The following is a 27,070-nucleotide window of genomic DNA, read 5'->3' as shown; positions in this document are numbered from 1 at the left end:
TTAGCAAAATTTTGCATTTTTCGTCCATAAAAATTTGTATTTAAAGTAAGTCGAACAATTATCATAACATCTATAAAATCTAATTAGCACTACATATTATAAAAATATAAACAAAGAAATTATATATTATTTATCTAATTTAAACAAAATAATAAAAAGTTTAAACTTAAATTTTTGAATAAAAACCAATTTTTTAATGTATATCTTCTTTATAAAGTTTTGAAGAGATTAAACTCCTATTGCTGCGTGCGAACGCGAAAGTATAACGCACCTCTATTTTTCACTATTTAATTCACTTGAAAAAGGAAAAAAATATAGGACTAGAAAACAAACATTAAAATCTATGAAAAGGTAGCCTACATATTCAGAACAGTTGAAAGGTTATTTGCAGTTAAAATTGCCTTCTCCATATGCATTGTAACATTTTTGGTTAATAAGATAAGGAATGATGTACGCTTGCTAACGATTAGGTTTTTCTAAGTTTAGACATTTTAAAATAGACTTATAGAAGATATCCATTTAAGGGTGGCAAAAAAGTATTCTTTTCTAGTCAGTGGCGTAGACAGATGCTTTTAGTTTAAAAGTTACGCTAGGCAGAGAAAATATCCTGCATTAGAAACAATCTTGCGCATTGGTAATTACTTTGGCAAGCTGAAAATTGATAGGCGTAACAAAGAAGACTTCCAAAAAAGTTTAAAGACCAGCTTATCCGCCATCTTGCTTGAACTTACTTGAAAGAGAGAAACATAGATGCAGGGAGCTTACGAACAACGCAGTGGAAAATTTTTGAAAACATTCCACTTTCCCTTATTAAATAGTAGAAACGTCCATCCTGACATTTTGTGAGCACATCACACATACGCATTTTAATTAAACCCTAGAAATCTATGACTTGTTGAAATATTTCGCAAATGCAGTGGCGGTGCAAAGAGTAGGCGAGGTGAGAAACTACCCACGGCCACTTAGTTTGTGAGTCCTCGAACAGAGACTTGAAGAGTAAAGAATAGTAATGCAGACAAGATTTGCAACATTCACCCACAAATGTTTACGACATATAAAGAGTGCAAAATGGTCCAAAAAAAAGTCAAACTACTATCTGTTGGAAACAGCCCAGCAAATACCAATAGAGAAGGAAATAAATGGTGCAAATGGAACTAGATTTGGAAAACTATGTTGCAATATATAGGAAAATGTTGCAAAGCATGCTCTGAGCTGTAGAATTCACATTAATGGGGTATTTCACGTTCATCTTTTTTTTGTACGCGCCAGATAATGGCTTAATTTCTCTATTTTAAAAAATAACAACATTGTAGTTAGATATACCACCGAAACTTTTCTTGTTTCCTATTGGGAAATATTCCCATCGATCCTCCAATCTTTTGGCGTAGTTTAACAATTTTTATTCACTTTTAAAATTAAACAAAGTGTTCATATATGTTGTATAATGCCGTTTAAATGTTGATCTTTTTTTTTTCAAGAACTGGTTTGTTCATATTGTTAGACAAGACTAGCTCTCAAAATCATCATTGAAGATACAAAAGTAATAAAATTTAAAAGAAAGCTAGATGATAATCTTGAAGTAATAAGTCTGCTTTGATCATCTTTTTAAGTGAAGAATATATATTTATTCAGAAATTTTTTTTTTTTTTTTTTTTTTTTGGTATTTGAAGTCTAGATTCTATTTTGTTTTCAAGGAAAAGAAAAAAAAAAGAAAAAAAAATAATTAAAAAAAATGCGCCCATGAGACTTTGAACCCAGTACCTATGGCTCTAAAAGCCAACATTCAACATATCTACCACAGAATCGATGTAAATATTAAAAATTGAGCTTATATAAATATATTGTAATATAAATTTTCGTTTTAAAAGATAAATCTACAAATTCTTTCTATACTATTTTATCAAATATTACTTTAATATTTCTTCTAGATGCTGAAATTTATAAAAATTTTAAAATTATATTTGATTTAAAACAATTTTTTTAAAAAAGATATTGTTTTATGTATTGGACAGTTAAAATAAAAAAAACAACTAGTATTTTTATAAAAATGAAAAATAGATTACATTTTTTTTCAACAGTTATTAGCCTTTGACGATGGTGACGAAGACCAAAGTTAACGTAGCCGAGATTAACATTTATTGATTAATTTTACATTTACGTTAGGAACGACCTTGTGCATTGGTATTTACTTTAGAAAGCTGAAAATTATTTGGCTTATAAAAAGGGGACTTTTGAAAAAGCCAGCTTTGGCGCCATTTTGCTAAATCAATTAAAACAGGTGAATGCGTTAAATTGGTTCACGTATCATATATCTGCTGTAAAAAAGCCTAACTTATCAATTTTGTGTTAATTTTTATTTTTTTAAAATTTATTAATAGTATTTCAGCTACATTTCTCCAATAGAAATTAAAAAAAAATATTTAAAGCATTTTTAAAACGCTAGCACTGCTATATATTTATGTTTTTAATCTAATCTGTTGCTATTGATCACACATTTACACGTTAATCATAATTAAAGTCTTTGATAACATTGATAGTTTTACGAGTATCGGAATAGTTGTGCTGCAAACGAGCCACAACTTTATCAAATCTGAGGTCTGAGAGCGACTTTAAAGTTGGGACTAAAATGAATTTAGTTTCAGCGCAAAATAAAATAATATAACAAGAAGACACAATGAGTTTCTGTTACACAAATCTGTTGGCGTCTCTTTGATCAGTCGAATTTATATTCAAGTGGAAAATTTCGATTCCATTTTAAATACAAAAATTAAATATTCAGTAAACCAAAACGTAGTCACTGCATCTACTTTGAGAATAATACGATGTTTTAAAATCGAATTGTACAACACACACTGCAAATAAGCAAAGACCGGAAGTTAACCGCTTTAAAAAAAAAAAACTCTTTTAAAATAATACTTGATGTAAGGTATACAATAATGTTTTCAGAACACCGAAAGTACCCGGTACACCTGTTTCAATTTTATTTGTATTTATTTTTTAGAGATCCTAACGCCTTAGTACAAAAACAGCCCAAATAGCACAAACATATTAGCAGCTCATTAATTAAGAAACCCTACGTAATATTTGCCCTGTTCAGCGTAACTGTCGGACCATAAGAAGTCCCTCTTTACCGGGTACCAGTAATGCCCAACCTAATTCAATCTGCGGGCCATTTTAATTTCCAACACTAGTGTCGCGGGCCACATGATGGAAAAGATACAAAAACTTAATGAAATCGACCTGAAACTATTTTATTTCAAACCCGAGGATCTAGTACTTACACTGTATTATTGGGAGAGTTGAATTTTCTCTTTACACTTCAAAAATATGGCGTAAATCTGTTCATATTTTGTAGTTCTTTTTAAATAAAAACAGCCACACTTTCATGTTGGCTAGCAATGGTATCATATTCTACAAAAAGGTAAAGATCCGTTCACTTTTCCTAGTAGATTCTATAGTCCTATTTCATGAACGCACAAATGTTAAATGCCTTGGTAGTAATCCATTAGAAAAAGTAGGGCCCCTAACGTAAGTACATTTGTAACATTTTTTTTGGAAGGGGGATTTTTTTATATTTGAGGCCGACGATTCGGCGGGCCGGATGGAAGCACGTCTTGGGCTGTATTTTGGACAATGATCTATCTATCTATCTATCTATCTATCTATCTATCTATCTATCTATCTATCTATCTATCTATCTATCTATCTATCTATCTATCTATCACTGTCACGTTGTATATTCTTTTTCTTCCTTTCTCCTATAGAAAGAAACCACGTGTTTTAAATGTTATCACTTGCTTCTAACAATTGTTTAGAACTAGGTCTGAAAGTGTGTAGATCTGGGTTGTTTGACACTTTGACTTGTAGATTGAGATAGGCAACGACTGTGTGAACAAAAATATTAAGAAAAAAAAACATAGTACAAAATAAATAATAATATAAAATAAATTGATAATAATAAAAAAAGGAAATAATAAAATATATGAAATAAATATATCAAATAAATAAACTATGTTAACAATTAATAACAAAACAATTACATATTACCACTTCGCGGTATTTAATTATTTTTAGCGGTCCCCGAAAGGGGAAAAGACGCTATTAGTTTAGTTTGGTCTGTCTGACCGTCTGTCCCGTTTAGATCTCAGAAACTAGAAGAGAAAATGAAAATCGGTTGTCACATCTGCCCAACACGCAGAAGGTTCTGGTTTCAAAACCCAGTTGAAATTTTTTTTTATTAGTTAATACATATTTCTACATTTTTTGTGAGTCACATCCTGTAAAATAGATATGCTTTTTTTTAAATTATTTTTTTAAGTATATTTTTTTACAGCCTAATAAGTTCTATCCTCTACCAATGTCTAGATCTGTCCGTCTGTCTCTAGGTGGACCACTTCGGGGGCCGATTTCAAGTTTGTGTGTCTTTGTAACCTTGTTTTAAATTATTTACAAATCAATCAAAAACATAAAATTAAAATGCTATTTAGCTTTAGTTAGGCCAATATTAGAATATACATCCTCTGTTTGGAATCCCTCAACTCAAGAAAACATAAAGAAACTAGAAAAAATACAAAATAGAACAGTGAGATGTATGTCTTTAACAAACAAAATATTCCAATTTTATTAGAATAATACCATTAGTAAAATCAGTAAACTTAGAGATACTCCAGGACAGATGAATAAAAAGTAAAGTTGCTATAATTCATAAAACACTAAACCCTAAATTACAAATAGAAAAACAAATACTCTGAAAGACACATAAATAGAAGCACATTTCTTATTCCATACGCTAAAATAAACTCGTACAAGTGCTCTTTCTTCCCTAGAGAATGAAAAGGGTTGATGAATCAGCCGGGAAAACCAACGACTAAGCAGAGTTTAAGTCATTGATTAGCATGCATAACTAGATTGAATCATGAAATGCGTCTGACGTAATTATCTTTTTTTTAAAGTAACGTCTGTAATATATAAGAAAAGATATGTTTGAACTGTTTATAGTCTCTAGGATACCTTTATATTTCACTTTGTCTCTTATTCGTCCCTAGAAAATGTTCCTGGTAGATCATGTCACTATCTTATCTGAAATTGGTGTGGCCTTCCCAATTAAGATGAAGTATTAGAAGCAGACGACAAAGGTGTGTGTGTGTGTGTATGTGCGTGCGTCTCTCTGTTTTTGCTACTTCTCGACCTCATCATTAGATGTTTGTCTAGACATCTTTTTAGATCAGTTCAGAGGTCACAGCTCAAATAGGTCTCAAAGGTCTTACATGTGTTTCAATGATTCTCTTTGTAGGAAAACAGTCAAACAGTCATCTTCAAGTACCTTTTCAAGTTTCTATCCAAGGATTAGGTAGATGATCTTCAGTTGGCGATGACCATCGTAACCAAAGCCTAGTTGAGTTACCACACTGGTACCAACGGTCGATCTGGTGGCCAAACCCACTGCTCCTACACAATAAAATCTGAATGTCGGACACAATTGTGAATGCAATTCTTTTATGTGGCGCAGAGATTTGCAGACTAACGACTAACAAGACATACAAGCTCCAGGCATCCATCATCAAATGCTTGCGACATAGAGCTGGTGTCGGATAACCAAACAATCTCAAGCTCTGCCGAATTCTGTCCTGACACAGTATACTATTCAGTTAGCATGAGCCCTGCAGACTATTTGTGAAGTGAACAGCAAAAAAAAAGCTATGTGATTGTATTCCGTGTAACTATTACTAACTTACATCAACCATCCTTCTTTTTACAAAGCTTACAAAACTCACTGTCCGTCTGTCCGTCTGTCTGTCTGGTACAAATTTGTACACGTTATTCCCTTTCCATTTTCAGATCAAGTTGAAACTTTGCATAATTATTCATAGCCAATGGCAACATATGAATCGATTATAAAATTAGTGATAATTAATTTACTCTGATACAGAAAAAAGGAACTAAATCATACAGTATTTGAATATATTGCTGTAAATGTAAATTTCTTTCCATTAAATAAGTTTGTTTTTTTTATATAGTATTTAAAAAAATATTTTGCTTGTTTATTTCAATGCACACTACATATACAGTAGTGAAATTAATACATGAACTTCTTATTGATCATTTAAAATGTGCATTACATAACAGTTTGTGAATGTTTAGAGGTAATTTTCATGTTTCATAGAAATAATTGTAGCCTGCTATTTGTATACAATGTATGTAAACTTTTAATGTCATTCTTTACTAATGAACTTAACCGTTCACCGACGATTTCTTTGTCCATTTATGAGGTTTTGGGTGAAACGTCTTGTTGTTCAGGGACGAGTAGACCTTAACACATGTGCAGTGTATCTTAGGGCCTCTATATAAGATGGCTATTTCATGTACCATACATTATTATAGGAATAGATAGATAGATAGCTTATGCAATTTACACGTTTGTGATTCACTTTAGTGTAGTTCATGGTTTGTTTATATTGTTGTAACTCTAAGGACATTCTCTCGAGTCAAGACAGACCAGACTTCAGTAACTTGCAGATCACTACAGTCAGATCTACCACAGTCCTTCTTCCTGTCTAAACCTGTCTTCTACTACTTGTGTTGAATGGCGCTCTAATGCGCACCATTAGTGTGGCCCGTTATTGTAACTCCAGTGGCGGACTGATAAGGTTAATGTTGTGCGACCTACTGACGTGACTTAAGCAAATCACACAGGTAAACGGCTGTCGATGAAAAAGGGACAGTACTGGTAGTGCATGCAAATATGACCCGTGTTATGGTCATGTGATCGAAAGCCTTCGCGGACGAGAGACTGTGTAAGAAAGGGACAGTTGAGTCCAGGACAGCGGGCCAGTAAGTACAGTGCACTATAAAGTGAGTCACTGAAAATGTAGCTACATGAGTCTAGAAGTAGACAGAGAGAGACTTGTAGTGTTTATTAGGCAGTTCTGTTAAATGTAAGAAAGCAATTGAAGTTATTGTAGCCAATTGTGTTGTATTGGCTGGCTGTATATATATATATATATAGTTTATCCATTGTGGTTCGGTGATGACCACTTTGTCATCCTTGTCATCCAGGGGGCGGAGGGCTTTGCACTGTGGGATTATGCCTCCTCATGTGGCTGGTGAGACCTATGTGAGCTGCAATAACCTGCCCAGTGTGCAGCCGAAAATTCCGGGCTCACATAGGCTGTTGATGTTTTTGTCATTAAACCACCACATTGTAATTTGATACTCTTTTGTCAAATTCTTGAGTTAGATGTTTTGTGTTGAGCAGTGATTACAAAAGGCCTGGTAGAGAAAATCGTAACAATATAATTAGACTACTGTTACGATTCTCTCCTAATCAGGCCTTCTGTAAACACAGCTAAACACAACACAACTAATGAACACATCAACACATCAAGAACCTGACAACAAGAGCTCCAAATAATCTGATACTTTAATAATGGTCAAACAAAATAGCCAATATGACACAATTGGCAACACAATCAACTACTACAACGTTAGACTGTATATCACTGTACTCAACTCATAAACTCTACTGTCTCTTCCTGGACTCGTACGTTTCATTAGAGGACTGCACCGGGACCGACTTCATGGCCGACTAACAGTCCCGGTCTCAACGCTCTCCGGTCTTGAACTGCCGCTTTCTTACACACTGTGTCTCTGGTCAGCTCAGGCCTATGATCAGATGACTATAACACGGGCGCTATTCACGTGCAAAGTTCATGCCAGTTCTGTCCCTTGCCTTTCAATATAGCATGCTAAACTGTATTACTGGTCTGTGTCACATATGTCAGCTGATCACACACAGTTAACCCTTATAGGGTTATAACACTACTATCGATACCACATCACAAGTGAAGTATATTCCACAGACCTTTTAACCAGTGGCGTCACTATGGTGGGTGTCCTGGATGTGGCAAAATATGTAGGTCACAGCCACGGGATATACTGCATTCCTCACTGATCTTCAGACTCGAAGACAAGCCTTATGTATAGTTCTCTGGGTTTGTGTAGCCATGTAAAACTCTGCACGCATCCTCGGAATTGAAGACATTGCCTTTAATGTATAGTTTAATTTTGCAACAATGCAACCATAAACATTTTTTTATTGGATTTCAAACTTAAAATTTATCATTAACTTAATCAAAGTTAATGTCTTTTATGATTTCATTGTTAATAAAATTGATCACTGTGGAAGTTTCGTTTGTTCTTTTGTCACAAAAAAGTTCTTAATTTTAATTTAAAAATTCTTTTTTCACATGACGCCATAGATAAGCAGATGTTAAGAAGTCTTTGTTAAATGATTTAGATATTTTTAAGGTCTTAGTGGCATATGAATCATGCACTGTCAATTTAATTTTCTTTAAGAATATCTTTTGTTGCCTTTAGTTTTCTTCTTAGTCATGGTATTTCTGTTGGAATGTCGCCTTTTAAAAAAATCATCATACGCCAAAATTTTGAAACTGACATCTACAATACTTTCGTTGGTTGTTGTACTTAGGAATTTTTGGTTTGATTGCTCCAAATGTATCTATCAACGATAGCTTCCGTTTCGACTTAAAGCTCAGCGTTAAAAAACAACAACAACAACAACAAACGATCAATGCACTTAAAAATGAACTTCTTTTTCTCTTTTTAAATAGTGAGTCCGCCATCTTGTGATTGCTCGCCTGACATTTCATTACATAGCATTGATGTTGGTCCTTAATAATTTTCTGTACTCCCCCATGGTTCCAGACAGTAAATACATTCTCCTACCCACTGAACTTCACATATAAATTGACACCCTCCTTTTTCTAGACAATTAAAGATATTTAGTTTATCTTATCAGCTTTTTTTTGTCTCCCTTAAAATATTATAACTTCTGAATCTGATTAGTGTGTGCTATGTCAGGTGTGTTATGTCAGGTGTGCTATGTCAGGTGTGCTATGTCAGGTGTGCTATGTCAGGTGTGTTATGTCAGGTGTGTTATGTCTCTAATATCTTTTACGTAGTTAGCCAAAAAAACAACATTTATAAACTTTTTAACTTTTTAACATTACAGATGTACTTTCAGCTTTGTGTTTTATCTATATAACATTTCCATCATCTCATGGAAGTTCTTTATTCAATAAAGACTCGTTGTTAATATAGTCACAAAATGTCAAATATTCTGCTTTTATAGAGACAGTATAGAAAATACGAAAAACATGCATATATGTAACCCTGCCGGACCAAGTAAGACAAATGACGTTTGGGCCACGAGGCCTTCATCAGCTACTCCTACTTGGTAAGTATATCATTCGATTGACACATTGTAACATTTCATTTATCTTCGCTAGAGCTTCTTTTACAGAAAAATGAAATTACATCATCATCTACAGAAATGTCAATAGCCACTTTTTTTTACTTTCCAATTCTACATAATTTAGATTAATTAAATGGGAGATTTCAATAATATTTTATGCCTGAAGAATGACGTCATTTGTTAAAGAGGGACTATAGGTTGACATCCTGATATTATGGTGCTAGCTCAAATTCAATACATTCGATTAAAACATTTTTTTTAATCAAAGCGAAACATACATTCAGCTGATTAACATTCTGAAAGTAAGGTTTCATGTTTTCCTTGTGATATTAAGTATGATATAAGATTTTAAACATTTTGATAGAATTTCATTACAAAAATTAAAATTTATTTAGTCGAAATGAAAAAAAAAGTATATAGATCTATTTATTAATTGTGAATAACATGTTTCAATATTTAGTCACTGTCGTTTTTTTTTAATTGTCATATATTCACAAAGTGCATTTTTTACGTGGGTGTCTCCCCCCTCCCCCTAAACGGGTGTCACTCGGTGCGGACCGCACCCTTAGTCACGTCACTGCTTTTAACTACTTCTTTTTCTTGCTTTAATATTGGTTTAAAGGCAAGAGCATTACATTATTATATCTAATTTTAAAAAATATGTCTTTAAAAGAGCATTGACCTCTTATAAGTGCTGGTAAGCTCAGTGACAGAATGTAATTTGATTGATTTCAATTAATTTTTACAGAGCCTTGTGTAATTGTTTATTTTCAAGAATTTGAACACATTCATCTTTTCTGAGCTACGAATAGAGTTCAGAAATAAAATTTGCATTTCATCATCTAGCTTTAGTTAATTTCTCGATGGTAATTTTAATTTCCTGGCTCAAGCCAACGCTTTCCGTTGACAGATCTGAAAAAAAAAAAGAATTTGAAAATCATGAGAAAAAATTCATGAAAATTTGTTTTCGATTATTTAAGAAAAACTAAAAAACTTTATTCCATAATGTAAGAAGTATGTATAATATTAAATGGATATAGCCTATAGCTTTAGTAAGTTTTATGGTGCAATGGGTAATTAGTTCATTCATTAATTTGTTAAAAAGTTTTATTATTCAATAGAGATAAATTTAAGTATTTTTTACAACTTATATTAATATAGGTATTTCTATAAAAATATCACATTTTAACTTGAAACTTAATAATAAAAAAATATCATTTACCACAAAAAATCCACAAAGTTTCTGCCCGATGCTAAGGTAAACAAACAATACCCCCACCTTCTAAAAAACTTTTTAAATACTTCTAGTTGGAATATTTTTATCAAATAAATCGATTTGTATAGAGAAATGGTTGTACTTTACTAATATTAAAAGAATGAAAAAGTGACATTTTTGTTATTTTTGACCACTCTCTGACCTTAGATCCCTCTTAACATGCATACATCTATATATACGTATACATACATACTACATTTATTCATACATACATACATACATACTTAGATACAGTGGCGTCACTATGAGGTGCGGGTCGCACGGGGGAATATGTACCAGTGGCGTGAATTTGAAAAAAGTTTTCATCGAAGGTATTGCAATGGTGGCTATCATATTTCAAGCGAATGTATTCAATAAGCTCAATATATTATTATTCAACAAAACGACAAACCTCCGCGAATTTTATTTGGACGGTGGAGGAGCTGACCGCAACTAGTGACACCCACCCTAGTGACGCCACTGAATACATAAATATTCCTTACATTGTGCTTTATATATTAGATATATCTAATGCTGTTGATACATTGAAAAGACTTACAAACAGTAATCACAGCAAACATTTTGGTAGTAAACATTTGAACAAAGAGAATGAGAGTAAGTGTGGCAGTTATTATCTCGGTCGCCGTACTCACAACCTAAAAATATGGAGACAAAGATTTAGAATCTATTATTTAGTCTCACGGTTATCAAGAAAATGACTCAGAAAAAGAAGTCTTTCAAAGGAGGATACACACACAATTAGCCAAATACAAAACTATATATATCTAAAAAAGCAATGCTTATATACTAATGTGTATCAATTAGTTTGGATCAGTCATGTAATTAGATTTGTAATAGATCTAGACTAAAAATAAATATGTGTGAGTAGAACTATATTTTCCCAATTGTATTTGTTTAGCGCTATTTCATGCTTTTAGAGTTCTAAATAGGCTATGATCCTATCTCTTGTCTGGACCTGTTGGAAAGAGGGAGAAAAAACGGGGTATCTGGGTGATCGCTTTTAAAATGTATTTTTTTTTTAAGTGAACGATCTGAATTCGAACTTGTGAGCTAAAGCCTTCTCAGGCTTCTCAAGCCAACGCGGTAGCCACTCTGCTAGTGAAGAGTCTATGAACATGGAAGATTGTATAGTTATCTATTTTTCTATTTCTTTCAGTTCTCAGATCCTAAGACGGCAGCTTAATATAAAGAGGACTTATTCAGCTTATACCATCACTTCAGTCAAGTACTATAACTTTCCCTAGTTTGAAATACCAAACAAAGTAATTTATTACCAATAGTTAATTAACTAATTGATTAATTTTATTTATTGATTTTTGTGTTGTCATGTAAAAGAAATAATTGTACAAAATGGAACCGAGATTGGGTGTAAACATTTTTGGCCAGACAGACACACAGACAGACAGATAGACAAACATACACAGTGAGTTGATATTTTTACCTTTACCTTTACTTATCCCTTAGTATGTTGGACAGTTGAGGCACCATGCAAGACTCGTCGACCGTCTTTCTCCATTCTCCATTCCTCCCTGTCTTTTGCCTTAGAACCTCTTTCAATGACAGTCCCGTCCATTCTTTTATTTTGTCTTCCCATCGCTTTCTCTGTCTGCCTCTTCCTCATTTTCCCGGTACTGTTCCCTGAAGGAAGGTCTTTGCTAGCCCCGAATACCTTGCAATATGGTCATATATTTTTGGCTTGCTTGTTTTTACGATAGTTGGCAGGTCATCATGGGGTCCAATCGCTGCAGTAACCTTGTCTCTAATCTCTTGGTTTGTGATGCGGTCTTTAAATGTGATACCTAGGATCTTTCTGTAGCATCTCAATTCCTTTGCTAGGATCCTCCTCTCTAGCTCTACAGTCAGCGTCTAGGACTCACAAGCATATAAAAATGTGGCCATGACCTGGGAGCTCATCAGTCTGGTTTTGGTGCCAAGGGCTAAGCCTTTGTCTTTGTATATTATTAAGTTTTAAAAGGGCGGATGTGGACTGTGCGATTTTTGGCATGCAGTTCAGGTTTTGTTCCCTCATCTGAGACAATAGCTCCGAGGTATTTGAAGCGGCTAACACTAGTCAGCTTTTCACCTCCAATAGTGATGGCCCTTTTATAGCCCTGTTAGCTATTGGTCATAATTTGTTTTGTTTCTGCATTTATTTGCATGCCAAATGCTGCGGAAGTCTTGTCTAAGCGCATCACCAAGTAAGCTGGTGTTTCTTCTGTCCCTGCTAGGCCATCAATGTCGTCAATGTCATCCACTATGCCCAAGCGATTCTTCATCCTCCAATGCTTACAGTAAATTCATAGCCCCCGAGAGCATCTTCTATTATCCTTTGATGGTGGATATTGAAAAGAGTTGGTGAAAGTTACTCCAACTGTGGTTTTAAAATAGTCCCCAATCCCTTGCATAATAGAATTCAACCAGTGGTGCTTCCTAATTACATTGTATTTGATCTGCTACCTTATAACTACACTGGGCCATTGAACTAGCCTATTTTATCTCATGGAAAGAGCAACATGTGAAAGATTACGCTACATCTAGCCACCCAGTCATCATTTATTTTGGAGTTCGAAAATGATGACCAGACCACTAAGGAAAAAATCTTCATAGACCAATTTTAATTAGACTAAACATCTATAATCAATGTTGATTCATTATATTTTAACAGAACATAAGCACGCTCTCCACCTTGCTCACGTCTGCTGTAGATTTGGTGGGTAAAACTAACGTTGGTATAAATAATGGAAAAAAAAAATGTCTACCAGTCTTAAAGAAACTTGCCATGAATACGTGTTTTTCTATACACCCTCCATGCAGTGAAAAGAGAAAAGAAATAAGGTGTGTGTGGGGGGAGATTTTCCCAAATGCCTTAATCGGGATAGGAAATAATCCACTACGTATTTTAAGAGATACAAATACGGCTTTGATTTGACTTGCAACAATTTTATAGAATTTTTTTTTTTTTGAATCTTTAAAAAGTATAGACGCCTTAAATATATATAATCGAAAAAAAAAGCAGAATAAAAAAGAACCCCGAGCACAAGGCCGGGTCAAATCATTGCTTGTGCAAAATAAAATAGAAAATTGTCTTATAATATTTAAGTTCCTTTCCTTTCCGTTACATTTTAAAAACTTTCCCGGGAAGCGCGGTAGCTGAGTGGTAAAGCGCTTAGTTTCCCAACAAGGGTCCAGGGTTTGAATCCAGGTTAAGACTTGGATTTTTAATTTCAAGATCTTGTGTGCCTCTGAGTCCACCCAGCTCTAATGGGTACCTGACATTAGTTGGGGAAACGTCAAGTTGGATGGTCTTTGTGCTGGCCACACCCTCGTTAACCGTAGGCCACAGAAACAGATGACCTTTTCATCATCTGTCCTTTAGACCTCACGGTCTGAAAGGGGAACTTTTTACTTTCACTATTATAGGAGACCTACAGCGCACTTCCAGGTTGTAATCTGGCTAAGGTGGCGCGAGCGAGGGGATGCCACAGGTAAACGTTTGAGAAACACTGCTCTAACTTACCAGTACGCCCTGTGTGATGAGCCTTGCACGAGGTACAACATACTTGTGAGATAAAACTGTCGTAGCATACTTGGGGGCCGTACATTATTATTAAGTCTGAGCACGGCCCGGTGTAGTTGCCATATACTGTTCTCACCTCGTCACCAAAAACACAACTCGCTAAGTAGAAATGAAAGATAGATTTTCCCTCTTACTTTCGACATATTACAGCTCTTTACTCTTAACTTATGTTAAAATGCATTACTTTAAGAAAAATGAATGGAAATAACACGGTATAACCTCAAAGGGTGGTATAAATAGCTCATGCTAAAATAATATAGCAAAATACTCACGGTCTATATTTGTTGGCGTGTGGAGGTCTTCAACACAACTTCCGTGTCGACATCTCTGAAAATGACAATCTATAATATGAAGTACAATGTGACGTGTATGTAATGTATGTAATTCCATATATAAATGCCATCCCTATAATATAAAGTACAATGTGACGTGTATGTAATGTATGTAATGTATGTAATAGGGATACAGTAATGTATGTAATTCCATATCTGAAAATGGCAATCTATAATACAAAGTACAATGTAACGAGTATGTAATGTATGCAATGTATGTAATTCTATATATAAATGCCATCCCTGAGGAGACAAATGAATAAATTCACCTTGATAAAATATAAATGTATGTAATGTATGTATGTGTATGTGTGTGTATGTGTCTATGTGTGTATGTTTGTATGTATGTTTGTATGGCTCCTTCTGTCTCGGAAGACAATGGATGCACCCAGATGAGTCACTGGCTTTGGTTAGGTCTGGTTGTGAATGTGTATGTGTTTCGTGTGTAAATGTTGTTCGAATTTTTAATCAATATAGTTTTTGTACAGTAGTTTCGCTGAGCTTGTCAATTGTAGTCAAACAGAATTTCCATTACATTGGATTAAAAAAAAACTATCTTATCTTATCTAATCTGGGGTGACTAATCAAACCAATTCTGTGGCGGCAGAGTTTACCACAGTTCGTGCATTTATATTCATCTATCCTAGGGCTAGCTGAAAGGGCAGCTTCCTTTTTCTTCTCTAGGCCGACGCAGCCTCGTTTCTTTTGCACTCGAATGTATGTATGTATGTATATATGTATGTATGTATGTATGTATGTATGTATGTATGTATGTATGTATGTATGTATGTATGTATGTATGTATGTATGTATGTATGTATGTATGTATGTATGTATGCATTTATCCATTTATGTATGTATGTATGTATATATGTATGTATGTATGTATGTATGTATGCATTTATGTATGTATGTATGTATTTATGCATTTATGTATGTATGTATGTATGCATTTATGTATGTTCGTATGTATGTATGTATAAGCGTAGCCAGGATTTTTTTCGGGGGGGGGGGGGGGGCGGGAGGGGTTGGGGGGATTTTTTCTCCCCCCCTCCCCGTTTAAAAAAATTATATATTATATAACCATGATCTTTAGTTTTCAAAAGTATAAACTGCCAGCCATATTCCCAATATATATAATTCTCTTCATGACCCAACCATGCCTGTTTACACCACCAACAAGTCATGGAAAGAAAACTCTTTTATTTCTGCTAGTCTGACTAAAGTTACCACACGTAACTTTTGAGGCGAAAAAAAAGAGGAGAGGGGGGGGGGAGAGAACAAGTAATCTCTGTATTCACCCGTCACTTAATAGCAGGGCCGGACTTAACCATTGCAGGGTGCTATATGAAAAGGATTTATATTCGTGTGTGAGTGTGTTGGATTGGACCCTAATTTAAAATGTTTCTTTTTTAATCTATCATATTGTTGTAAATCCAAGGCAGACAACTCAACGAAAGGCAGGAGGTAATAATAAACGATGTATTTATTATAAGCTATCAACAAATAGTTAGACTTGGACTTCTGCTCTAAAGTCACAGGGAGTAATGTCTTAAGTTCTAACAGTCCTAATTAATTCTAGAACTGATCACCGACACACTTCCCAGTCTCGCTCCAGGTCTTCCAAATAGTTCGCTAGTATCACAGGACATCACTTAGTCCCAGACTGTTCAGACTCCTATAACTTCAGCCGGATCTACCACAGTCCTTCTTCTTGTAGTGTTAAGCTCTTCCGCGGTGTTTAGTACTTGAAAATGTAACTAAGTCCAACTGGAGGTAACACTGAACTCAATACTGGAACAGATAACACCGACGAAAGGCCAAAAGTCGACGCTGGTGTTGAAACAACAAACACTTTGAATACTTAATGCAGGAACCGTCCGATGTCCTCTAGTACTAGCCGTCTATATAATTCTTCTTTTTCTTACTGTAAATAAGAAAGCGTCTTGATTCTAAAGCGTCGCCTAGAGAGTTCTTGTTTTTTATATATCTGTCACGTCACTTGTCAATAAGTAAAACTTTCCCGAAACAAATAACTAAATTCTAATCATGTCGTAACAGTAGAATCAACAAGTCTCGTACTACTTGACTTGAATGGTGCACTGATGTGTACCATCAGTGTGGCGCGGGATCAGAGTTACAATAATATTCGAAAGAAATCGCTCTTACAAAAAGTTATAGGCTCCTTCAAGAAAAATGGTCTTAGAAAACATTTAGCATATTTCACCTTTTTTTTAAATTAATGTCTCCGATCTGATTTATTGTTCTTTGAAATTAAAAATTTCAAAATGAACACAATCTCATTTTTAGAAATATATAGATGATTACAATCTTATTATTAATTTTTTGTTGAAGCGTAAAGTTTTATTTGAAACATAAATGAAGATGTAAGTTCAGCTGGTTTAAGCTTAAAAAAAAAAAATTACTCATTCTGTTGGAGGTAAAGAAATATCAGATATGTTTCATATTCATCATGCCTTGTCGTGCGGTTTGCGCGCTGGACTGTCGTTCAGATTTATCGATGGTCCAGGGATCAAACCCTGCCCGCTCTCATCCCCCGTCGTCCTGCGGGAGGTTTGGACTAGGAAGTAATTATCTTCAACTCTGAAGGAACATCCGAAACATGTAAAACATTTTACATTTTAACATTTTATTAGCTTGGCCTTAGTTTGGGTATTACTGATCTAGTGGATTGTATTTAGATATCTGTCCCTTCACGTTTTTTTATATATGTCACGAAAAGAAAAGGCGAGTGTCAAAATGGGTTTACTCGTTCAGTTGACATATTCATATGACATATAAAGTACTGTGTAAACGGGTTCACTATGTTCTATTACATTACTGATGTTGAATGTATAAGCACTGACCTTCCCTGGATCACATATCATGCCTTCTGGTGTTTCATATTCATCGCAATAGTTCTCATCTCTTCCTGAACATGAGATTGTTGAGCACACCCTGTCTCCACCAGTGGGCAAATTGTCGTATAAATGCCATCCCTGAGGAGACAAATTAATAATTCCGCCTTGATAAAATATAAAATTATTATAAAATTTATATCACGATATCTACTGGGAAACACACTCTATTATACACTGATACCGATACATCGATGTCGCCTATACGTCAGCTGGAGACAATAAACAGCACGCAAGGAACGCTTACACCAGCGGTTCTCAACCTTTTAGGCTCGGCGACCCCTTTTTACACCACCCCCACTCTGCCACGACCCCCATCCCCCGCACATACATACAGCAACAGAAGAATAGACAATAACAATCCATTTTTTCGATGGTCTTCCGCGACCCCTGGCCAATCGTCGATCGATCCCAAGGGGGTCGCGACCCACAGGTTGAGAACCCCTGGCTTACACTAATCCGTTCGACATAAATTCTCTAGTAATGTTTAGAAAACATGTTTCTCGGTCTCAAAGGGGAATCTGCACTTAATGTTCAGAATGAAGTTAGGATCATGGCACTGTAACCCATCCCTCCCCCCTCTCGAATACAATTTCATCCGCCCCTACCCGTCTTTCTATTAGCCGCCCGGAAGTGATCATACGAAGTTGTGTTAGAAAATGAGGTGAAAAAAAATAACTTTTACAACCAGGTTAATGCTTGAGCATGCGCAGAGAAAATGAGCATTTTCATTGTCCTAGAGTCTCTAAAAATATAATATGGACTCTTCATGAAGAAAAATAAATTGTTGAATGAAATGAGCATAGACATAAATAAATATAGACAGGCCGAAGGAAGTAACTTCATGTAACTTGTAAACATGTATATCTATTGTATTCGGATTTCTGAATTATGAAAAGTTGCATGATCTTCATTCTTAGAGATTAAACAAAACTACACTCCCTCCTTATTTACAATATATATAGGTGTGTATCATTGTGTATATTAAAAACAAAGTTAAAAAAGCACTTGATGGTTTCCATGGATACCCGTTATCTGTGTATGGAAACCGTAAATTACATTGTTTAATTTTATTGTCACATAAGTTTATTTACATTTTCCCAGACTAATATCAGGTACCCATTATAGATGGGTGGACTCAATCACATCCCAAATATCTTTCTTAAAAAGGATTTGAACTCAGGATTCCTGATTCAAATTCCAAGCACTTTATCACTCAGCTACTGCACCTCCTTTTTGTGATGGAAAGAACAAACATGATTGAAGACATTTTATGTGTGTCTTATAAAATAATTGTTTTAATTGCCTAATCTTCATTCTGGGAGAATATTTCAACATAAAGACTAAAGCATTATGAATAGTTGATAATGTTAATTTATGCTCACAAAAAGCATGGAAGTGACAGAGGGAGTGTGTGTGAGTTAATACAATGGTGGTTAGGGTTAGGGTATTTTATTAAATAATAGTTAAATTACTTTTAGGCACCAGTAGTAAGAATGCTATGTAATGTTAAAATGTAGTTTGTTATTACAAATGGTTGTGTTATATAACAAAAAAATGAATTTACTTTGTAATATTAGAGATGATTTTAGGTCTTTCTGAGTAGCAAATAAGCTGCACTCTTTCTTCCAGTATATATTATCATTTATAGAATGACATTGAAGAGCTTCCAAATAAATAAGTCTTAATATAATTCTTTATTTTTTATTTCATAATACTAGTAATAATAATAATAATATTAATTGTCATTGAGGAAATGCATTTAAATATACTATTTTAGAAAAAAGATTTATATTATATATGAAGGTTTTATAAAGAAGCGCTGTTACATTAAATTCTAAAAAATGCATTGCATTTGCTTATAGCTCTAAAGATATTTGATAATTTGATTTTGCACTTAACAATTGTTAAGATATAACTTGAAAAACTGCAAATCTATAAAATGCAAAATATTCAACAATATTGTGAGAGACATACTGTTTGTAAAATGTTTTGTAAAATGTTTTAGATGTTTCGGATGTTCCTTCAGAGTTGAAGATAATTACTTCCTAGTCCAAACCTCCCCGCAGGACGACGGGGGATGGGAGCGGGTTTGAACCCGGGATCATCGATAAATCTGAACGACAGTCCAGCGCGCAAACCGCACGACCAGGCAGCCATACTGCAATGTAGGCCTATATTCTTAGATAAGAAAGTTTCAATGCACGATGGCCGTGCTGCTAATAGTGTGTGGACAGAGGATGTAAAGGATTTTACAATGTAAAAAAAGTGCTTTTCTGATGACAATATGAGTTGTTCTCAGCTATATCATCTAGCCAATTTTAAGTATAAATTAATTATTTATTTTTTTCTGACAAAAAAAAAATCTCTATTGAGCTGTATTTAGGAGACTCTTGCATTACTGGACATTTCATTACTGATCATTGCTTTCACAGCAGTTTTTCATCTATGATACTTCTCTTGTTGGTTACAGATTTTACTGTCTCATCCAGAGTAATAGATTGTGTGTTAGTCACCTTGTTATTATTATAGTCTTGTTAATTGTAAGTAGCCTACTAGCCCAATTTTAGACTAGATGTTTTTTTTTATGAAACGAAAAGTGCGATTTCAACAAAAAGATTCAGTCCTTAACTTTGAATTAGTGAAATTAGGGATTTTTTCAGCAGAATGTCCAAATAAGCTAAAATTAAAACAGTTTTAGAACAAAAATTAACATTATGATTAATTGACAATACAGTCACGCTGAGAGATTAAAAAAAAAACACTAGTGAAAATATTGTAATACTTATATAGGTTATGGCTGAAATAGATATGAATACTTAACTTTTATACTGCTCATAAATGCTGTATAATAAAGTACACAAAATTGCAATTAACAAATTTTCGTTTCATAAAACTCTTTAATCGGCCAGTCTATATTTATTGATGTCTATGGAAATGAGCTTTGCGCAAGAAGAAAGTGACAATGTTATAGAAATTGTACTAAAAAAAAAAGATCGCCCTGAAAACCAATATTAGCACTATTTTCTTGACCAGTTTTATGATGCTGAATTTAAATATCACTGAATACATTTGTAAAGGCGCGGTGGCTGAGTGGTAAAGCGCTTGGCTTCCGCGGTCCGGGGTTCGAATCCTGATGGAGACTGGGATTTTTAATTTCTGGATCTTCGGGCGCCTCTGAGTCTACCCAGCTTTGACATTAGTTGGGGAAAAATAATGGCAGTTGGTCGTTGTGCTGGCCACATGACATCCTCGTTAACCGTAGGCCATAGAAACAGATTACATCATTACAACATTTACCCTATAGACCACAAGGTCTGAAAGGGGAACTTGTTAATATATATGTTAATAAACTTTGTGTAAGAAACATGTAATATCAGGTATAAATATTAAATCCCTGTTAAACAAGTTGCTTTGCAAGGAGAAAGACCAAAAGTGGAAGAGATGTTATTTTAACAAAATGTGACACCAATGAAATAGTCCTGGACTTTTGAAACCTAAAATACAATCAACTGATAGCATACAAATTTCTGTGAGCTAAGTTATCAACCCTATAGTAGATTTAATCTTAGACATTGTTGACTTTAACTATTTTTATTAAAATCAAATAGGCAGAAAAGGATGAGAACAAATTGACGAAATTACACAGATGTTACACGAACAGAGATGTTACACGAACAGAGATGTTACTCGAACAGAGATGTTACACGAACAGAGATGCTACACGAACTGAGATGTTACACGAACAGAGATGTTACACGAACTGAGATGTTACACGAACTGAGATGTTACACGAATTGAGATGTTACACTAACAGAGATGTTACACGAATTGAGATGTTACACGAACTGAGATGTTACACGAACTGAGATGTTACACGAACTGAGATGTTACACGAACTGAGATGTTACACGAACAGAGATGTTACATGAACAGAGATGTTACACGAACAGAGATGTTACACGAACTGAGATGTTACACGAACTGATATGCTGAGACAAACTCAATTGGTTAACACTGTTCCTTCTTAATTACGTATAAATAACTACTGACATTATCATAGCAAAGAAAGAAAATTATCATTGATATTTTTCACGTTTTTAATGACTTATATTTACCTTGCACATATAGGAGTTGGAATAGTTTAAATATCTTTGGCATGTGACATCAGGGTTCAGGATACGTCCAGTGTAGTCACTAAACTCTATAAATGGTTTGCTGGATGCTGGGTCCGTTTGCAGAAGACAATTTGGCCTGTTTGTTTTAATGAATCTATGTTTATAAAATGTACATAAAATGTACATAAAATGATGCAAAGATTTTAATGCCATTTTTTGCACAGCAAATTAGTTCCAATGCTTATTTAATCTTAACATATTAAAATGCAACAATAGATTTTCTTATATTTTATGTAAATTTATTAAATATATAAATATATATATATATATATATATATATATATATATATATATATAAGGCAAAAGGCAGAGGAATGGAGAAAGACTGTCGACAAATCTGGCATAGCACCCCGACGGTCCAACAGACAAATAGATAAATGAAAAAGGTAAATTGTAATACAGGCTGTCCTACCGAATAGACAAGGACCAAAAGTATGTTGTTGGGAAAGATGCGTTTAACTTAAACGTAGAGTTTGCATGGGGGGGGGGGGCGAGAAGGCTACAACTCATGGGTCTAGGTTTTGATTGTATCGCAGCACGGGGATATGCTTGTATATATATATATATATATATATATATATATATATATATATATATATATATATATATAGTGCTTTTTCTTTGTAAACAAAATAGGTGCCGGTACTCAGTGATGGATTGCCTAACTTACTAATAAATTAATAATAAACGTTCAAATACAAGAAAAGTAAAAAAAAAAGCACTGTATTTCAAATTTAGACCGGCGACCTATAAAGTGGACTGATTCAGCTTGTACCACCACTTCAGTCAAGTACTATCACTTTCCCTAGTTCGTGATACCAAACAAAATTATTAATTACTAATAGTAAATTAACTAAGAGTTAAATGTTTCTTTATTGAATCTTGTGTTGTCAAGTAAAAGAAATAGCTGTGCACAATTTCAGCTTGATCCGAGATTGTATGCAGGAGAAATAACGTGTAGTAAATTTTTTGGTAGACAGACAGACAGACAGACAGACAAAGTTGATATAAGCTTTGTAAAAAAAAAAGAAAAGACGTGCGCTGGTCGAAAGTGTTACTGATGCTGTTGTATTGTTAGTTCGACTAATGACTTGATACCACAGGATATGGAGATTTATTAATGTTATTATTTGTACATTGTTAATATTCCTATGTATTAAATGAATAGTTACACGAAAGTTATGAAGATATAGTTTAATGTTAGCCTGACCTAGACTTGGCCTAACTGATGTTATGAAATGATTTTATAATTCTTTAATTGCGTTGCATTAGGCCAAGCCCCCCCCCAAGGTCTCATTCAAAGCCTTCGGATATAGCTGAGGTACATTTAGTTTAATGCCGGGGTGTATGCAAATATGCAAAATAATTGTTGCTTTAAATCATATTCAACTTATATGCATACTAAACAGATTCTTAGTCTTTCAAAACAAAAGTTAACTTTAAAAAAATGTTTTTAGCTAGTATGACAGAAAATATTAAATTTAGTATAAACAAATGTTCTAAAACATTTTTTGAAAACAAAAATAAACATTAGCATTAATATGTAAAAAAAAAATGCTATAAGCTCACCCTTTTTACTAATTAGCAGGGGCATAGCTAGGAATTTTCCATCGATTGGGAGCCCGGAGGGCTTGACCTCTTTGGGGACCCTGCATTTTGCTAAATATTTAATTTTTAATGTAAAAAAATGCTCATTTGGGGGCCCCCCTTAAGTGGGGGCCCGAGGGGATTTTCAAATTCTCCCCCCTCCTCCCCCAATCCTAGCTACGCCACTGCTAAATAGTCTTCTGTGTTGTTGTTTTTTACTATTAGTAGCAGGGCCGGTCCTACAGGTTGCGGGGCCCTATGCGAAACGGATTGCGCGGGGGCCTAATTTTGGTTGTGATAAGGATAATAAGTGAAAATTAAGATTTTGTATTAGAAACTAAATTCCTCTTTGCATTTTATTGATACTTTACTAAGTACAAAATCAGTGTCACATTAACTTTATTAGCCATCTACAGTAGATAGTGGTTTTCCAACAAAAAGCCGATAAACATTCAGATTTGCCTTTTAGATTTACTATCGACTACTAAAGTATCGCTTTTTTTTTTCTAAGAGGTCGAGATAGATTTAGATCTATATTTGTATGCCAGTGACTATTGAAGTAAATTAAGTATTTGAACTTTTTGTTTTGGTTAAAGTTGACAATGCTGTTTTTTTTAATCGCGATTAGGATTGGCGTTTTCCATTATGAATGACACCCAGAAATGACAATTTTGTCTGTTTTAAGGAGATTTGCATCAGTTTTCAGAAGATTTTAAGAATTTCATGACTTTTTCTTATATTTTTTTAACTTTAGGAGAATTCCTGGAACCTTTTAATAACAAGTTAAAATGGTTTATTTTAATAATTTACACAAGAATTCGCATCGCGCCTATGAAAGTGCGGGGCCCACTGCGGCCGCATAGGTTGCAGTGGCCTAAGACCGGCCCTGATTAGTAGTTATAAAAATAGTGTATTAGTATGAAACAACCACCTGCATAGTTAATTTAAAAATTAAACTTTTTGATTTCAGAAAAGAAAAAAAGAAGGGAACTTTGAAAGATCTAAAATATCAACTGCGCGGTAAGGTTTATGGTCAAGTCATTAATATTTGTATAGTTCAATATTCAATATTCGTTTTACACTTACGAAAGAGAGGCCATTTTATTTCGTATGTCGCTGGCAATAGAACTAGGTAAAAACCAACGATTATCAGTGTGAGTACTATGTTGCGATCCAAGTCTGAAAAATAGTTATGTATATTTTATAAATCTTTATATGATAATTTATTTCATGTCCTAATTACTGATTGTATAATTTTGATAAAATCATAAAACATGTGCTTATCTAAAAACTCACAATTTGCAAATTTGATGAGCAGTGCCCAGTGCTGTCCAGTACGTACCATCAAACACTTCAATGTGGTCAGCATCCTTTGGTTGGCAAATTGTTCCTAAATAGGTCCAACCTTTAAATGAATAATTCGTAATAATTCGTGTCAAATTAGAGTGACTATTACAGCAAGAGATCAGCTATCCTACACATCTATAATATTAAGCAGAGTATGTATGTATGTATGTATGTATGTATGTATGTATGTATGTATGTATGTATGTATGTATGTATGTATGTATGTATGTATGCATGCATGTATGTATGTATGTACGTATGTATGTATGTATGTATGTACGTATGTATGTATGTATGTATGTATGTATGTATGTATATACGTATGTATGTACGTATGTATGTATGTATGTATGTATGTATGTATGTATGTACGTACGTACGTACGTATGTATGTATGTATGTAGGTATGTATGTATGTATGTATGTATGTATGTATGTATGTATGTATGTATGTATGTACGTACGTTCGTATGTATGTATGTATGTATGTATGTATGTATGTATGTATGTATGTATGTATGTATGTATGTATGTATGTATGTATGTATGTATGTATGTATGTATGTATGTATGTATGTATGTACGTGCGTTCGTATGTATGTATGTATGTATGTACGCATGTATGCATGTATGAATGTCCCCTTTAGAAATCAAAACCGTTGATAAAACCTGTCATAAATGTTCCTTGGATACTAACTGAATTCGCGCATTGGTACATACAATTTTCATCTAAGGAAGGGGTTCTCAAACTGTGGATCGCGACTTCTGGGGGATCGATTGACAATTTGCCAGGGGTCGTCTAAAACCATCGAAAATATGGATTTTTTAATATTCCATTGGAAGTTAATTTTTTTTTATAAAATAATTTTCGATGATAGATAAGAAGGATCTCAAGCTTTTATATTGTAGCATATAATTTTCCTATCCTTATCAATATTTTTAACAGTTTCAATGAATGTAACTCACTGAATAACGAAACGTTACGCATTTGGAATCCTGGATATTATTTCAATGGAAATGTTGTGACGTAACTACTTACAGAATTTCATTTTTATTTAATTATACGTCATCATTTTATACCCAATTTATTGACAGTAACATTTAAAAACTCAAATGCGTCATTTTGTAACGAAGTTCTATAAGCCGAATATATGAATCAGAAATAATTAAGGCATAAGTTTGCACAATGTAACTACTGATAGGAAATTTAATGTAAACTAATGCAAGTCTTTTCATTACCATGTTTAAAATTTGTCATTTAATTATAACGACTAATATATATAAATCGAAATATAATAACACATGGATTTAACATAAAAGTTTGGCAATGCATATTAAGTATTTACATTATAATTAGGATTGTATAACATTAGCAGTTACTTATGCTTATAAACGAAATTAATTTTACGGTTGGGGGTCGCCGTATAGTGGGTAATTGTAAAAGAGGTCGCTGACCTTAAAAGGTTGAGAACCGCTGATCTAAGGTAGTAATGAGCATATATTAATGGCTGGTCATTAAATATATTGTTTTCTTTCTTGAATAACTGAATTTTTAGTTAATACTCATTTAGGAACATTCGCTTAATTTGTAAATCTACAAAAGGGATTACTTTTTTATAATGCATTCAGACTAAATGATAAATGAAATAAATTTTAGATAAACTCAGGTCACCCAACCGTCCTAATAATGGTAGAAGAACACATTAACAAATACATCAGTACCCATGTAACTCTACAGCATTGTCTGTCGGATTGAAGCCAGTTGTAAATTATTTAGGCGCCCTGCGATTCAAAGCATTTTGAAAGCGACCAACCTTGCTTTTTAGCGGCCCCCGAAAGGGAAAAAGACGCTTTTAGTTTTGTGCGAAATGTCTGTCCGTCTGTCCGTCCGTCCCGTTTAGATCTCGTAAACTAGAAAAGATATTGAAAATCCGACATCACAATATTTTAGACCATTCAAAGTTCTGATGCAACGGCTACTTTTTTTTTTTAATTTTTAAAATCAGTTATGCAAGCAGTTTTTTAAAGAGAAAAAGCTAATTAGTATGCAATATAAGTTAAACCTAATTTAAAACGAATAGTAATCTTATAAATTTCAATTTCTTAAACTTTCTTTTAAAAGTGGAACTATTGAGAATTCTAATAACAGTTGAAGCTTTTTCAAAACAATTACATTACGTAAAGTCCAGGAGAGGCTCGGTAAAGCGCTTAGATTCCGAACCGAGGGTCCCGGGTTCGAAGACTGGGAGATCTCGTAAACTATGAAGGATATTGAAAATCCGACATCACAAAATTTTAGACCATTAAAAGTTCTGATGCAATGGCTACTTTTTTTTTTCTTGAAAGCGAAAAATCTAATTTTTAAAATCAGTTATGCAAGCAGTTTTTTAAAGAGAAAAGCTAATTAGTATGCATTATTAGTTAGACCTAATTTAAAACGAATAGTAATCTTACAAACTTCATTTTCTTGAATATATTGTAGTGACTACAGTGAAAACACAAATGACAGATTAAGCTTATTTCAAAACAATAACATTATATAAAGTCCAGGAGAGGCTCGGTAAAGCGCTTGGCTTCCGAA

At 33.9% G+C, this 27,070-nt stretch overlaps 1 protein-coding gene across 5 annotated transcripts in view; it reads right to left on the bottom strand.

Moving 5' to 3' along the window:
• Window positions 1-10,013: 10,013 nt before the first annotated feature.
• The window catches only part of LOC106062265 (zinc metalloproteinase/disintegrin-like), a 29,180-nt gene continuing 12,123 nt past the window's right edge, over window positions 10,014-27,070 (bottom strand). For 4 of the 5 annotated variants that reach the window (XM_056040530.1, XM_056040532.1, XM_056040531.1 and 1 more), the window contains 8 exons: window positions 24,439-24,547; window positions 24,229-24,321; window positions 21,496-21,631; window positions 17,327-17,458; window positions 14,400-14,454; window positions 14,068-14,226; window positions 11,089-11,185; window positions 10,014-10,186 (listed from right to left, as the gene is read on the bottom strand). In XM_056040530.1, the coding sequence (XP_055896505.1) occupies window positions 10,147-10,186; window positions 11,089-11,185; window positions 14,068-14,226; window positions 14,400-14,454; window positions 17,327-17,458; window positions 21,496-21,631; window positions 24,229-24,321; window positions 24,439-24,547 (821 nt within the window). In that variant the 3' untranslated portion in view covers window positions 10,014-10,146. Of the gene's footprint in view, window positions 10,187-11,088; window positions 11,186-14,067; window positions 14,227-14,399; window positions 14,469-17,326; window positions 17,459-21,495; window positions 21,632-24,228; window positions 24,322-24,438; window positions 24,548-27,070 lie in introns of those variants that run through there. The other variant, XM_056040534.1, reaches the window with a different exon arrangement.

The sequence above is a fragment of the Biomphalaria glabrata genome, chromosome 9 (assembly GCF_947242115.1).
Source record: "Biomphalaria glabrata chromosome 9, xgBioGlab47.1, whole genome shotgun sequence".
Lineage (NCBI taxonomy): Eukaryota > Metazoa > Mollusca > Gastropoda > Planorbidae > Biomphalaria > Biomphalaria glabrata.
Note: the sequence above shows the minus strand (reverse complement) of the source record. Positions and strands in the feature narration are given on the sequence as shown.